The sequence below is a fragment of the Pelodiscus sinensis genome, chromosome 23 (assembly GCF_049634645.1).
Source record: "Pelodiscus sinensis isolate JC-2024 chromosome 23, ASM4963464v1, whole genome shotgun sequence".
Taxonomy (NCBI): domain Eukaryota; kingdom Metazoa; phylum Chordata; order Testudines; family Trionychidae; genus Pelodiscus; species Pelodiscus sinensis.
The window spans coordinates 13,895,085-13,912,198 of record NC_134733.1 but is presented as its reverse complement, the minus strand read 5'-3'; the positions used below and the strand labels follow the sequence as shown (position 1 = coordinate 13,912,198).

Here is a 17,114-nt window from a genome sequence, read left to right as displayed (position 1 = left end):
TGAACAAAATTAAATTTACTAATCTATTTCCATTGTTGGAAATGAGTGAAATGCAAAAATAAAACCATCAGCATAAATGATTAAAAGTAACTGGAATTTTTCAGCACTGATCTAAAACTACCTTTACTGTTGCTAGTATTGTTTGCAAACATGAGCCATTTTATATAGTTTCCTTTTTCCATAACAACAACATTGTACTCTTAGGTTTGCAAACGTGGACAATGCGATGAATAGACTGGAAAAGTGGAATATTTGACATTGTAGATTCTGTAGAGATATCTGCTATTTTTATAGCTGGGCTACACGGGTTTTTCATTCTGCTGTAATTAGTAGCCTGGAAATATAAATATCTAATGTAGCATTACTCGCCAGTGTGGATGCAGTTATACTAGATGAAAGGTATTTACATCAGCATCATTTTTATGTGGTCAATGTTCAACATCTCTGCAGTTGCTAAAACAAGTCAACTAAAACATAAGCGTGCACACAAGGCCACCAGAATTCCTTTGGTTGCAGCTTATCTTATCAGTTGAATTCTGCATTGCTCATAACATTGTCCCAGAAGGGCTGATTTGGTGATCTATGCCCAAGGTTCTATCACGTTGTGACAGTCCTGATCTTGCTCCCTAGGCTGGTGGGGACAGCAGCAGATGTAGCAGCAGAACACTCAGCTTCAAAGAAACTGGATGGTACAAGAGATGTCCAACATCACCCAAAAGCAAATCCCTCTGACCACTGAAAGATGGCAGCAGGCTCCTCCTTGGCCTGAAGGAAGACAATGGGGGTGCAAGTCTTGAATTATGGGAAGTGTAAAGCAAGACATAAGAGACTATCAGCACAGCAGCACTGACAGAGGGACAAGTCTAATTAAAAAAATAGCAACTTTCTGAGAAAAAGCTGCAGATATCTTGCTGGCTAAATGACACCAACTCCACATGAAAGAAGCCTTTTAAAAACCAACCCAAAACTACAATATGTGGTAATGAAATGCATCTGTGGTACCCCGTACACACACTGCCCTACACACATTTTCATATTGATTGTACAAACCGGCCTTGGGGGAGGAAGAGCCCTTTACTATGTGCCTGTATAGTAGTACCTAGCATAATGGTTCCCCAACTCAGGTAATGCCTCCAGACACCTCTGCAAAGCAAGAGTTCTGCATCAGCAATTGCACATCAACAAGCTCTCCTAGGAAAGAATTACATGTTAGCTCTTGGGGCAGGGACTCCGTATAGCAACACAAATGGCCCTCATCTAACTTAGGCTTCTAATATAAGCTATGGCTGCTAATATGAGAAATAAATGCTATGTACAAGACTTTTGCCATGTACGAGTAGTAAAGGACATATTGTTTAGTATTTTATGCTTTAAAGTGGTATTTTTTGTTTTGCAAATCTAATATTTTGTCTGACATGCGAGAATGTAGTTTTTATTTTTTCCTCACCTCCATTATTTCAAGTTAACCTGATACAGGCAGTCCCCGACTTACGCGGATCCGACTTATGTCGGATCCGCACTTACAAACGGGGCTCTCTCGCCCCGGAGGTCGAGGTGGCGGATTGCTACCTGCGAGCTCCGGGGCGAGAAAGCCCCGTTCGTAAGCTGCTCCCGGTGCCCCTGGTCTGCTGGAGACCGTCTCCAGCAGACCAGGGGCACCGGGACTGAAGCAGCAGCCGCGGCGGGGTCCCGCGCCTCTGAGACTTTGCCAGAGCAAAGCCTCAGAGGCGCGGCACCCCGCTGCTGCTGCAGCTCTGCTCCCCGTGTCCCTGGTCTGCTGGGGGGGGGCGCAGCTAGTGTGCCCCACCCCCAGCAGACCAGGCTTTTGTTGTGGACCCTGGGGCAGAGCAGCTGGGGCGCTGCCGATTGGTCCTGCAGCGCTGCTCTGGGCACTACTGGACCAACCCAGCAGCACCCCAGCTGCTCTGCCCCAGGTCCTGATTCAGCCGCTGCTGGTCAGTTTCAGCAATGGCTGAATCAGGACGCCTGGGGCAGAGCAGCTGGGGTGCTGCCGGGTTGGTCCAGTAGCGCCGAGGAGCCAGGAGCGGTGCTACTGGAGCAACCCAGCAGCACCCCAGCTGCTCTGCCCCAGGCGTCCCCAAGTCAGCCGCTGTTGAAACTGACCAGCGCTGACTACAGGAAGCCCGAGGCAGAGTTGCTCTGCCCCAGGCTTCCTGGAATCAGCCGCTGATCAGTTTCAGCAGCAGCTGACTTGGGGACGCTTGGGGTTCTTAAGTTGAATCTGTATGCAAGTCAGAACTGGCGGTCAGTTTCAGCAGCGGCTGAATCTGGAGGCCAGTTCCGACTTACATACAGATTCAACTTAAGAACAAACCTACAGTCCCTATCTTGTACGTAACCCGGGGACTGCCTGTACTTTTCAAAAGTAAGTATCACTGAACTTTCATTTCTCTGTGAGAAAGTGGTATTTTTAAAAAAACCTTTTCATTTTTAAATGATACACGCAGAGCTGGAGAAAAGCCCTGCAGAACAAAAGCCTGTCAAACCCCAGCACAAGAACAGCACAAACACTGGGGCTACAACCAGTGTGCAGCACTGCCTCACCTCATACATTATCCCTGGCCCAAAGGAATCGCCCAATAGCAGGGTGGATAAAAAAAATCTATAATTCAAAAAATACATTTTAAAAAGAATTTATTAAAATTTAAATAGGATTTTTTCATTTTTTAAAATACTAATTTTTTCATTTAAAAATAATATCACAAACATGCTACACATACACTGACAGTCTCATAAAAATGAATTAATGGCTCTTATCTGTCCAGCCTAACTACTAGCTCTTGCTTCTTCAAAGTTCTAGGCTTCCAATATCTGTTTGTCAGCCGACTAAAAAGTAACATGTGCAAAAATATGTACAGGCTGGATAAGACTGTTTTTCTTCGTTGCTTATGTGGTGGTGTATCTTGGCCAAGCATGGCACAGGAGTTCGTTAAGACATAATCTTCAGACAGAATATATAGGAAAGGATGGGAACAGTGGAGTGGACTGGAAACAAAAAGGCAAGAGATTATTCAGCATGCGCACACACACACAGCTTTCTATATTCCCCCACACTTTTGCCACAGAAAAACTGCCATGGCTTCTGGGTGTAAGAGAAACCCTGTTTGAGAATATTTTGAAGAAATTCATTCCCTGGTTAAAAAAAGAAAAACATGTCAAGTGTAAACAGTGCAAGATGATGATGTAGGGTCTAGCTGCAGAAAGGAAACAGCATAAGGAAATCTGCTTATTGGGAGAAAATGATGTGGATGAAGATGTGGATATGGCTAAGTGAATCAACTGCTTAGTAACTTTGCAATTCATCATTCTTCAAGAGTTGGTCTATGCCTTTCAGTTTCAGTGTGATTTGACAAGTACATTCCCAAGCTATTTGCTGTACTGGATGTTGCTAGAAAAAAGGTTTAGCTTAGCTAACCATTATTGCTTGTCCAATTAGTTAACCAGGTTTATAATCTGTCATTCAAGTATACCATACAGAAAGCTACAGTAAGAATTGCTAGTTGCCACTGAATGTCATTTTCTTATTTTGTGTTACATAATACATGTCCCTTATTTTGAAGCGTCATGGCCACAGAACAGAATAGCGATGCCATGAGAGTATTCCCTATTTTATTTCAGCATAGCCCAGCTTTCCCAAGGGGCTCCATTTTATATTTTTTCCCCCCTCAAAAACACAAGTGCCAGTGAGTTCAAAGGGACTTACTCCAAAATTAAGTAGAGTCAGTCTTAGCTTTCTTGATAACTGATTTAAATCAAATTAAGTTTTTAGTGATTTAAATCAACCCACTCTGCCCAATAGGAGTAAACCTGGGTTCACACTAAGCAACAGGTCCACAGGGCCTGTACCTAGCATACAGAGCTTTAGGGGGAGCCCAACAGACCAACTTTTCAGTAAGATTTAAAAAACATATCGCTAATCCACACACAAAGAATATTAAGAATAATGTATGTGCAAAAGCAGCAATGGCCCACACCTAGCTGAACAGTCTCTGCTTTATTTCATGCTCTATGACTACTCAAAGCTATGAAGGTACAAAATTGTAGGGACGATAATGTTCACTGCACCCATCTGGTCAGGATGAGTATAGCTCAGCAATTATGGCTTGTTCCCTAATAGGACTCGGCTAAGGCTGCTAACTAAGGTCTCAGTCAATGTTCTGTCTAATTTTTTCCAGCCATGTGCAGAATAAATGTTACGTGCACTGAGGCTTATGCTATGTGCACCACCAAGATAAACACATGCTGCCAGTTGTGGGTGCTCTGCTAATCAGCAGAGTGGCATATGAATCTCTACTGGGTGGCCAGCCAACCACTCAGCTTATACGGAACACTAGTGTCAGTTGCAATGCTGGGCCAGTTTTTTAATGTACATGCCAATTTACTAGCAACCCCAGGCTACGGAACTGTCAGCACAGACGAACTGAACTGGCAACATGCAGGAAAAAGGCTATATAAGTTGTTCAGAGCCATCCTGTCACCCTAGAACTCTATACTCCAACAACTCGTTATTCTGAATCAAGAACTACAATGAAATGACATCAAATCCAGTCAATCATATCTGCAATCCAATTGGCTAGGCAGGGGTTGGTTAGTTTCAGCCCAGCACTGCACAAATTTAGCTGGTTCTCTGAACAAAACAGCACTACAGAATGTTTCTTTTGCTCATTTAACATATGTAGCCCCCAAATCCTGTTAATAAGGAGCAATGAGAATTTGTTTGCCATTTTTCCTACTCAGGCACTGGCCTTAAAAAAAAAAAAAAAGTCACCACACATTCATAAAAGCTTGCCTGAGTAGCTTTCATGGCACTTCATATGCAGGGGGTTGGGGAGACAGAAGGGGTGGAATAGCATCTATTTTATGTGGTCATCTGGTCTGAATTCTTACAGATACTACTTTGGACCCCTACACAGATGTGGGGGTAGCTCATATAACTGCAATGTGAGAAGCTTCTCTTAATGAAGATTTCTAATGTATTTAGCCAACACTGCCACATTTTCAACACACACGTGATTGCTCCACACAGCTGAGAGGCGCAAGCAAAACTGTGCTGATTGCTTTCAGGTACTTTAAAAAATACCACCAGAACTATCACTTGCCCTGGGAAACAAGTTCTCAATCAAAACAAGTTCCACCCACTGCCACAGCAACCAATGGCTGCCGATCTACGACCCTCCCTGAAACATTATCTAAACACAGTCTCTTGCAGGCCCAAACGTTTCCTAATAGCCACAGAGGCACCCCTGCAGCCTGGCTCTGCAGCTCCCTCCAGACGTGCCTTAGGCCTGGCAGGCAGAGGAAGCAACTGAAATTATAACTGCATCATAAGGATAGAAAAAACCCGATCCACACAGCTTCAAGCTTTTGCCACATGCATCCCACAGCCAGTCGATTCCGCCTGATCACTGCTTTCATGCACCGCACCAACAGCTGCCCAGCACGGCTGAGGGGATGACAAGGTTCTGAGGAGCATGCAAGAAGGATGACATGATTTCACAAACATTTCAGAAGTCACACACAGCAGCAAAAAGCATCATTTTCTAGGTGAGGCCAGAGTGCTGTAGCCTACCTGCAGGGGCTGATTGGATCATCCATGCCTGTAACAGGCTCTTGTGGGTTTGGCTGTATTCCTGAACCCCTGCTTACTGCTAAAACTCTGCCTTTTGCTACTCTAACAACTCAAAATGGAGGCACATGCAGGCTGAGAGACCTCAGAGAGCTTCCACTGAGCTTGTGCTATGACCTAAGCCTGCACGCAGAACGCAGAAACTTCGCCCTCGGACTGACAGCACTGAGCATGTGCTGTGACCCTCCCTCCTCCGCGCACGGAATCAATCTCAACCCTGCTGTTTCCGTAAATAAAGCGGCGAGCCGCCTCTGCGGCGTCTGCATACCAAGCTAGTGTGCAGGGAAGTGGGGCCGCGGCGAGGGGATCTGGGAGAGACAACTCCTGGGAGCGGAGCAACTCCAAGACGAGCCGCGGCTTGCGTCTCGTCCTTTCACCGCACGGCAATTGTAGCGGGGCAGGTGTCTTTTGCACACCACGCAAGCGTGATTTCGGCAGGGCTCATGAAATCAACTCCTCGGCACTGGGTTTTGCGGCTCGGTTTATTTAAAAAAAAAAAAGCTGTCTCGCTTAAACCGGGTACAGATTGTAACAGATGTAAAAGAACCGGCTTTTTTTTCCTGGGCTTTCAGAACATCCAGGATCCGTTTGCCAGGAAATAAAAGTAGCAAGCCCCTGCCTTAACCCCTTTAAATCCTTTCCATTGCTTTAGTACAGAGGTACTAGCTGCCTGGAGGATCCAGTAATACCTTGCACTTTTATCAACACAGTGCTGATGAGGCTCTCACAAGAAGGCTGGTGCTGATGAGGCTCTCACAAGAAGACTGGTGTACATTTGCAAAAATTTGTGTTGTAAGCAAAACTCGTGAAGTCATTCTGCCGCTCTACTCTGCACTAGTTAGGCCTCAGCTGGAGTACTGTGTCCAGTTCTGGGCGCCACATTTCAAGAAAGATGTGGAGAAATTGGAAAGGGTACAGAGAAGAGCGACAAGAATGATTAAAGGTCTAGAGAACATGACCTATGAAGCCAGGCTTCATGAACTGGGCTTGTTTAGTTTGGAAAAAAGAAGATTAAGGGGGGACATGATAGCGGTTTTCAAATATCTAAAAGGGTGTCACAAGGAGGAAGGCGAAAATTTGTTCCTCTTGGTTTCTGAGGACAGGACAAGGAGTAATGGGCTTAAAGTGCAGCAGGGGAGGTTTAGATTGGACATTAGGAAAAAATTCCTAACTGTCAGGGTGGTCAAATATTGGAATAAATTGCCAAGGGAGGTGGTGGAATCTCCCTCTCTGGAGATATTTAAGAACAGGTTAGATAGACATCTGTCAGGGATGGTGTAGACGGAGCTTGATCCTGCCTTGAGGGCGGGGGGCTGGACTCGATGACCTCTGGAGGTCCCTTCCAGTCCTATTATTCTATGATTCTATGATTTGAATTTCATGGGGTAACTATTTCAGTCAGAGGTGTGCTTTTTTATTTAAAATACTTTCATGGGTAAAACCCTGACAAGGATTCAGTTATATACTGATATATACTCTCTTCCTGGATGGGAATAGCTACACCTGCATAAAAATGTCTTTACAGCAGCATAGCTGCACCCACCTTTGGGTGGGTGGTACCTCTTTGGCTATACTGGTATACTGAAGCAGTACAAATTTATAGTGTAGACAAAGCCTAAGTTATCAGTCACATTTTACACACTTAACTATAGAGATGTGCAAGTGAAACAAGACACTTAAGATAATGCAGCATCTTTAGTGGCAAAGTCAGGACCAGACCTAAGATTTCCTGACCCCAAGTCTTTTGCACTAGCCCCTGCAACTTCTCTATCTTGTACCTTCCCAAAAGAATCCAAGCAGCACCTAACACATTTTTCAACAATAACTGGCATGCATCTACTTTTGGGGACAGGGCATCTTGCAATCAGGAAAACAACCAACACAGCAGCAAAGGAAGTACTAACGGGCTTTCCTCAGGAAACATGGCAGTGACACTTAATTTTTAGCACCCAAGCAAGCCCAAAGTTATTAGGGCCTTACCCAGAAGTTAAGTCTTACCCACACAGTAAACAAGCCTCATGAAACTCAGTGTAACGTGTACCTTAGAAGAATACAGGAGTGAGCTGCCCTTGTGAGAATTAAGGATGTTAAGAGGCAGGTAATCCACTAATCATGTAGTCAATAAATTTTTTTATCAACTACACGATTAGTCGATAAGAGAACAGCTCTGAAGTTTAAATGTAGTAGGACCTGGGCACGCAGGCAGTCCGGCTCCTACTACATTTCAACTGCAGAGCCAAAGCTGGGCTAGCTCCTGGACCTGGTACAAGCCAGGAGTTAGCTAGGATTGCTCAGAGTTGGCTTGCATCTGGTCCAGCAGCCCATCTCCAGGGGGTCCCAGGAGGGATCTGGGACCCCCCCACAGACAGGGGCTGCTGCTACAAGCAGACTGCCCATGGCCACCTCAGGCCGCTGTGGACAGGGGCTGCTTCACAACAGCCTTCCCTGTTCCCCCCTTGCACTACTGTCCCTCAGAGGCAAGCAGCAGGGGAGAGAGGGTGAATGGCACCACAGAGACAGTGCTGGGGAGGGGGGAGACTTTTAAGCTGCCCCCCATCACCAGCTCCTGCTTTGCCCCCACCTTGCTACCTATCAGAGGCGGGGGGGGGGGGGGGGGGCGGGAAGCAGTCAAGTAATTAACTACCCAGTAAGCCAACTACTCCCTTACATCCCTAGTGAAAATTTGAACTTGCAGTCCCCACAGAGCCTACCCTACTCCTTCCCACAGCAGTCCTGCACCACTGAAATTAACAGAGTTTTAATATTGACTTCAAGGCTTATAAGACTTAAGAGTCTTAGTTAAAAACTAAATAACTTCCCATTTTATTACACAATTTTATATGACTGTGAAAAAGATTATACACACTGATTAAAAAATTCCAACTGCATTTTCTATACAAACGACCCCAAATTCAGTCTACTATGTTGTCTCAAATCAAAATTTGAAAACAACTCAAATGAAAATCTGATGGAAATACTCATCGTATTTTCAGTATCTGAGTGGGGCCCCGCCTTTAACTCCCAAAATATATTTTGAAGATCAGCAATTAATAGCATTGGGGATATATTATCAAAATGTTTTATTCTTGTTTTACTGGTTCTGTAGTGATGTTGTATATAAACAATAATATTGTTTATATACAACTACCCGAGATGGGTCAACATAAGTCGATGACACCCATGCCCACTGAACTAACGTTACAATACCACTGTAATAAGTGGAGCCATGTGCCCACTAATGTTTTCCATCCATGTGAGATTTTTCCTCTGTACAAGTATAGAATAAATTTTGTTATATGCACTGAGGCATGTGCAAATGTAGACCTCCAGTAGAAACAAAACCTCACTGTGGGTGCTCTGCTAAACAGCAGGGTGTCGTCTGAATCTGTCCTGAGCAAGCGCACAAGCGCCCAGCTTACAAGAAGCACTGACCTGGAGTAGTCTAAAGCAAGGGTGGAAAACCTTTTTGGGGTCGGAAGCCGCTGATGCACAGAAAAAAAAAATCCGTCAGGGGCCAAACACAAGTAAGGGGAAAAAAACCATAACACAAATCGTCACTGACGTGGCTCCTGCCTGAGAAGGAAAAAGACACTGACCACCTTCTACTAGCACACCAGAGGCTAGGGGCCCAGGTTAGTAGATTTTGTGTTCTCCAGCCCTTTGGGCTCCCCAATGCTGGGGGAGAGCCCTGAGCCTGGGGGGCCAGATCCAGGCTAGCCAGGGGCCAGATCTAGCCCCTGACCCTGAGGTTCCCCACTCCTGATCTAAAATGAGAGAAAGGGGAACTTAGTTTGTATTTCAACTGTTTGTGGAAAACACAGGATGAACTTGACAAAAGAACATGTTCTAAGTGGTTAAAGAAACAAAGTGGTAAAGGGTTGTTTGGTTTATTAGGGTTTTTTTTTTTTAAATATGATTTCAAGACTATATTACAGAATCACCACAAATTCTTAAAAGAACATGATCTTAAAGAATTACAGCTACTTTAAATAGAAATCTGCACGATACAAAATTTGCATCTCCATCTGTATTTGCAAAAATGAGGCATTGATGTGGCTATAAAGCCAATATCTGCAAACGTGCAGGATTCTAGATTAAAAAATCTGTATCCACATCCATATCTGTGAAAATGAGTGGCAGATACTTGCATTTCTATCTGCGGCTGCAGATACCACGACTATAGAATCATAGACTCATAGGTCTGGAAGAGACCTCAGGAGGTCATCGAGACCCTGCCCAAATCAGGACCAACCCCAACTAAATCATCATCCCAAGCCAAAACCTGTAGGGATAGAGATTCCACCACCTCCCTGGATAACTCATTCCAGTGTTTCACCACCCTCCTAGTGAAATACTTTTATCCAACCTAGACCTCCCTCACTGTAACTTGAGACCATTGCTCCTTGTTCTGCCATCTGTCACCACTGACAACAGCCTCTCTCCATCCTCTTTGGAACCTCCCTTCAGGAAGTTGAAGGCTGCTATCAAATCCCCCCTCACTCTCCTCTTCGCTTAAGCCCAAATCCCTCAGCCTCTCCTTGTAGGTCAAGTGCTCTAGCTCTCTAATCATTTTGGTTGCCCTCTGCTGGACCCTCTCCAATGCGTCCACATCCTTTCTGTAGTGGGGGCCCCAGAATTGGACACAATACTCCAGATGTGGCCTCACTAGTGCCGAATAAAGGGGAATAATCACTTCTCTAGATCTGCTCCTCCTAATGCACCCTAATATGTCATTAGCCTTCTTGGCTACAAGGGCACAATGTTGACTCTCATCCAGCTTCTCATCCACTGAAATCCCCAGGTCCTTTTCTGCTGAACTGCTACCTAGCCAGTCGGTCCCCAGCCTGTAACCATGCTTTGGATTCTTCCATTCCAGGTGCAGGACTCTGCACTTATTCTTGTTGAACCTCATCAGATTTCTTTTGGCCCAATCCTCTAATCTTGTGGTCACCAACCCATCAATCGCAAGGGCTCAACCAGTTGATCATGAGGCCTTCAGGCCCCTCCCATTTCCCCCCACCCTCAAGAAGCCCCACTACCTACCTCCAGCGACAATAGAGGTAGTGCCGGCTTCCTGCGAGGTGGATGGAAGTCCTGCAGCTGTGTGCCACTTGCGGGGGTTCCAGAAGTGCGCTGGATGCTCCCCTCCCCCAGGTCTGTGGCATGCTGGGAACTTGCGGGGGGGTGGAGGGGAGAGTTGGCCCCGGAGAAGGCATGCGCCAGGGCTTCCCTACTCTGCAGAGGGGAGGGGGAAGGAGTCCTGGGAGGAGGCGGGTGCAGGAGACTCCCTGCCCCCATCCCAGCACCCTGCCCCCACTGGCACCCTGTCCCCAGCACTCACTGGCATCCTTTCCCCATACTGTGTCCCCTGCTCCCACCAGCACAGTTGGGGCCACATTAGTGAAGCTTGGGGGGTTTTTTTGGAGGAGTTATTTTTTTGCATCTCACTTGTGTGGCCTCCAACTGACTTTCCTGTGGGTCAGTGACCCCTGACTCAAAACAGGTTCCCTGCCCTTCTCATAAATAAAGACAATGCAGAAACTTTGTGTTTGACATGGTATTTTATTTAAAAATGAAGCCTGGCCAACAAACCCCCAATTGGTGCCAAACCCCTATCTGGCTGCAGCATCATAACACTCCTGCACCACCACCACTACCCTAGATCTGAGCCCCAACCAAAATTCCTGCACCCTCACATCCAAAACACTGTGGCTTGCTTAGTAGCCCAACCCTCCATCTGACCCCAACAGTCCCCAGCCTGGAGCCCCCTCCCTGAGCCAGTGTCCCCTTCTCCACCTCCTCCTGCATCCAAATTTCCTCCCAGAGCTTGCACACTTCACCCCTTCCCACACCCAAATCCCTCATTCCCACCCCAAAGCCCACACATCCTGTCTCAACCCAGTGAGGGTACGGCTAGATGGCAGGAGTTTTTCCAGGATTCCAGAGATATCCCAGAAAAACTCTTCCGCATCCAGGGATGTGTTTGTTCTTCCGCTTTTTTTAGTGGAAAAGCGGACATGCTCTTTCGGTAACCCCTGTATTCTTTATTCAATGAGGAATAAGGGGGCTTCCGAAAGAAGGGATTTTTCTGACATTTGGTCCCGTCTAGACAGGCCAAATGTTGGAAAAAACCTCTTCCTACAGAAGGATAAAAAAAAGCAGCAGTGTAGAGTGTATAAGGGCTGGGAATAGCAAGTGATGGAGAGGAGGAGAATAGAGAGGATGGGGCTTCAGAAATGGGTGGAGTCTTGGGGGAAGGATGCAGCAGTAGATCTTGGCTTGTTCTGACATTTAAAAAGTGATCTTGGGTGTAAAAAGGTTGGAGACCACTGCCCTAATCTGTCCAGGTCACCCTGGACCCTTTCCCTTCACTCCAACGTATCTACCTCTCCCCCTAGCTTAGTGTCATCCACAAACTTGCTGAGGGTGAAATCTGTCCCCTCATCCAGATCATTAATGACGGTGTTGAATAAAACCAGCCCCAGAACCAATCCTTGGGACACTCCACTTGAAACCAACTGCCAACCAGACATCGAGCATTACTTGTTGGGCTCGACAATCTAGCCAGCTTTCTATCCACCATTTATCCAATCCATATTTCCTTAATTTGCTGGCAAGAATATAATGGGAGACCGTACCAAAAGCTTTGCTCAAGTCAAGGTATATCACTCATCCACTGACTTCCCCATGTCCAGGGAGTCAGTTACTTCATCACAAAAGCTAATCAGATTGGCCAGGCATGATTTGACCTTGGTGAATCCACGTTGACTATTCCTGATCACTTTTTCTTCTTCCACGTGCTTCAAAATGGATTCCTTGAGGATCCCCTCCATGATTTTTCCAGGGACTGAAGTAGGGCTGACTGGTCTGAAGTTCCCTGGATTGTCCTCTTTCCCTTTTTTAAAGATGGGCGCTACATTTGCCTTTTTCCAATCATCCAGGTCCTCTCCTGATCTCCACGAGTTTCCAAAGATAATGGCCAAAGCCTCTGCAATGACATTTGCCATCTCCCTCAGTACCACTGGATGCATTAAATCCGGATCCATGGATTTGCGTATGTCTAGCTGTTCTAAATAGTTCTTAACCTGTTCTTTCTCCACCGAGGGCTGCCCACCTCCTTCCCATACTGTGTTGCCTAGTGCAGTAGTCTGGGAGCTGACCTTGTCTGTGAATACAGAGGGGGGAAAAAAGCATTGAGTACTTCAGCCTTCCCACATCATCTGTCACTAGGTTACCTCTGTCATTCAGTAAGGGTCCCACACCCCCTCTCTGATCACCCTCTTATTGCTAACATGCCTGTAGAAACCTTTCTTGTTACCCTTCACATTCCTTGCTAGCTGCAATTCCAATTGTACTTTCGCCTTCCTGATTACACCCCTGCATTCTCGAGCAATATATTTATACTCCTCCCTAGCCATCTGTCCAAGTTTCCACTTCTTGTAAGCTTCCTTTTTGTGTTTAAGCTTGCCACGGATTTCCCTGGTAAGCCAATCTGGTCACCTACCATATTTGCTTTTCTTACTGTGCTTCAGGATGGTGCCTTCAATAAGGCTTCTTTAAAATACTGCCAGCTCTCCTGGACTTCTTTCTCCTTCATGTTAGCATCCCTGGGGATCCTGCCCACCAATTCTCTGAGGGAGTCAAAGTCTGCTTTTCTGAAGTCCAGGGTGTGTATGTTGCTACTCTCCTTTCTTCCTTTGGTCAGGATCCTGAAATCTACCATCTCATGATCCAGGATGCCACCCACATATACTTCCCCTACTAGTTCCTCCCTGTTTATGAGCAGCAGGTCAAGCTGTGCATGACCCCTGGTTGGTTCCTTCAGCACTTATATCAGGAACTTATCCCCAAACCTTCTCCAAAAACTTCCTGGATTGTCTGTGTTCTGCTGTATTGGTCTCCCAACAGATGTCAGGGTGACTGAAGTCCCCAAGAGAACCAGGGCCTGTGATCTGGAAGCATCTCTTGGTTGTCTGAATAAAGCCTCGTCTACCTCATCCACCTGATCTGGTCATCTATAGCAGAAACCAACCACATCACCACCCCTGTTGCTCCCGCCTCTAAACTTAACCCATAGACTCTCAACAGGCTTTTCTACCGTCATATACTATAGCTCTGAGCAATCATACTGCTCTCTATAAAGCTCTAAATGTAAAAATTCATCCCACTAACTCAAATATATGTAATATAGTCAAAAGATCTGAAATGCAAAGTAACAGTGCAACAGATATTTAAAGCAAGAACATTTAACAAACTCTCCCAGAAAATGAACTGTCAATGGGTAATTGGTGTTACCTGCACCACAGTCTTTTCCTGGTGATCACTTTCCAATACAAAAATCCTGTCCCCTCCCCCTGATCATCACTATTTCACTCGCACTACTCCCAAGGTTTTTTGGGGTTTTTTTCCAAGACATCTATCCAGTTGCTATTCTTGGCAACTTGCCATTTCAGGCTGACAGACCCCAAGCATGTTGTAAAGGCTTTAATTTTTAAAGGATGAAGAATGTGTATACCACAACCATCACTTCTTCAGAAGAGTTCCAGAATCTTATTATTATTCTCATTTTATAGAGGAAGAAACTGAAGCACAGAGACAAATGATTTACCATGGTCATACAAGAAGGCTGTGGCAGAGCCAGAATCAGATCCCAGAGTAATAACTCCTTGTCTGGACGCTCCCTGTCCAGCCTCCCTAAACCAGCATTATTTAAAGGGTCCAGGAAAGGACATGGCTTGTTTTAGTTTCTGCTCATGTAATTTTTACCTGACTTGCCAAGAAGATCCTCAGGTTAGCTAACATCCAAACACAGTTTTGAACACATATAGTCCTATGAGCATGCTAAATAATAATATTAAGTTCAGCTATCAATCCAGGTATTTATAATGCACCTATCCCCATTGCTTGTAAAGTGATCTGAGGCCCTCTGTCAGGAAGCACTAATAAAAGAGGAAAAGATTTATATTATTCTACCAAACATGCAACACTTTCATAGGCACTATCACAATTATTATTCCCATATGGCTTTCCTCCTTCCCTAGCACAGTAATGTAATTACACACATTCATCTGTAACATCCAGAAAGGAGGAGATGTAAGAAAACAGAATGCAATGCAGTACATATAGAGAAAAAGGCAATGGCTGGCTAGGGCCAACACTGGAACTGATAAGCCCAGTTCATTGTTTTTGAATTGCTGCATTGGGAGAACCAAAGGGTCCACTGTTCACTTCATTTCTATGGGTGACAACAAGAGTATGATTACAAGGACACAGGCTCATGCTGGTTGGACGAAGACCCATGTCTAGCAAAAGCACTTCTCTGATGGTGACAGGGGAGATAGGCATGAAAGACAGAAAATATTTTTTCTATGATGACCCTGAATTAGAGATCTCAAGTTGGTTCTCTTTTAGTTTAGCCAGTCTGGAGAAAACCCAAATGAGGCTGAGGAGAAAAGGGGGAGGAGCTGAAACTAAGCAACAGGAAGGAAAGCTGGAGTTGCAGAAGTTTTGAATTGGATAGGAGACACCAGTGAGGAAAAGGAAGATACTAGGCAGATAAAAGTCATTTACACCAGGTTGCCTTTATAATAATTTTAGAGTTGCAAGTAATAATTGGGATCACTGAATACGTGAGATCAATAGTTAAGAAGTCACAAGTACTGTAAATTGTGCCATTTTCAAGCAGGACATTATAATTACTAATCTATCTTGATAAAATGGTACATCCTCTCAATTTCAATAGAAAGCTGAGTTTCTCTGTGCTTACCCAACTGGGAATGACTTTCCCGGTGTATTTTCTATGTCATAATTCAATTGCCACCTTGATATTGCTTTTTACAAATGCTTTGTGATTATCAGATATGGGAGGAATTGTTGTATTTAAAACAGCTGCTATACAACATACATTGTGCATGTAGCAAAACACCATGACACAAAATGCAAGCACTCATTTTAAGGTTCTAAAGAAGGGTAAAAGCAAGTAAATTAAGAAGCTAGGTGATTATTTTAGCTTTCAGACCTTCTCCTGATCTACACATTGTAACACATATTGGGTCAAACAATATTCTGAGCCCCCAACAGTACCCCAATTTGGAGTGAGTTAAGGGTGAAAATAAAGACAAAGGGCGTTTCTTTATTTTTGTAACTCAGATTTGATTTTATTTTAAACCTATTTGGTGTTGATTTTCCTTTTAGGAAAAATTTTCTGGAAAAGGGCACTGATTATTTAAAAAACATCTGAGAATTTGCTTGGAAGTAATATCTTGGCATTCATTTCAAATCTATATTTGAAGGTGTGCGTTTGAATTCTATAGGTTTACAAAAAAAACCTGAGAATTACCAAAAACTCCAAAAAGTCCAACACACTTTGCCACTGTTAATCTATTTTACTTGACAGGTTCTCAAATACAGCAACAATGGGTGGCAGTTTAAAACCTTAAGACAGATAACAAAGGTACAGTACCCTCATGAAAATTCAATTGTGTTTGCAACCTGCATGGTATGGAATCCAAATGGTTGTGTGTGCACTAGACTAGGGATTTGAAATGTATTTTTAAATGATTAAAGACCCCAGCTTACATACGTACATACTGTATTCCACTGTGTATCTTTATTTAATGGGTGCATCTTGATCATACAAAACATGGGAGAACTAATAAAATGTATTCAAGGACACCCACATATTCTGAAGCCACACCTGCTTTAATGCTGCATGAAAATAACTATAAACAAAGAAATATATGCAACAAATACACATTTGCCAGAGTCGTGCTCAGTAAGAAATAGTGCCACTTAGCAATGTTTTTACAGGAATTTGTTACTCAAACTAGATTAAAAAGGAAAACTTGCGGAACTTCTAAAACTACTTTCCTCTCAATCCTTCTCATGTTTCTTCAAAACTCTGGCTTCTCTGCCTTTCACATCAAATTCAAGCTCTTGCCCTCCACATACAGGAATGTACAACTCCATTCCTATCTCTTGCGCATCTTATTTTTATGCTACAACCAAATCTCCCTTCTTCTGTATCCTTTTTCCACCACTCTTCCCCTTATATTTGGAACTTCTTGCATTTCCTTCTTGATGAAGAACCACCTTTTCCTTATGCAAATCCCCTTTTACAATCCTTCATTGTTAGTCAGCTCCCGATATCTTGGAAGAGGGAGTATCAGAACATTTCTGGCAATAGGATGCACAGAAGAAAACATAATACTCCAAATGCAGTTATACCTGAAGGATGAGAGTATCTATAACCTCCTTGCCTACAATATACCGCACCATTGCAATGTGTATTTGCATGCTTTTAGAGAGTTTCTCAAAAATAGTCAGATTGTACTAGTCTGATGTGACTTTTGCTAGCTACTCTAAAGCGAAATGGACAACTGCACTTCAATCAAGAAAACATAACACTTTGAAAAAGTCCACAAAACAAATTCAATTGGGATTCTGTAGACTATTTTACTCCTATGCT

At 44.3% G+C, this 17,114-nt stretch overlaps 1 protein-coding gene across 6 annotated transcripts in view; it reads right to left on the bottom strand.

Annotated features, from left to right (window-relative positions):
• Nucleotides 1-17,114, bottom strand: part of RERE (arginine-glutamic acid dipeptide repeats) — a 468,752-nt gene that overhangs the window by 182,665 nt on the left and 268,973 nt on the right. Inside the window, exon 1 of one of the 6 annotated variants that reach the window (XM_075906800.1) lies at nt 5,591-6,404. The exons of the other annotated variants lie outside the window; for them this stretch is intronic. Coding sequence (XP_075762915.1) covers nt 5,591-5,616 — 26 coding nt within the window. The 5' untranslated portion in view covers nt 5,617-6,404. Of the gene's footprint in view, nt 1-5,590; nt 6,405-17,114 lie in introns of those variants that run through there. 6 annotated transcript variants of the gene reach the window in all.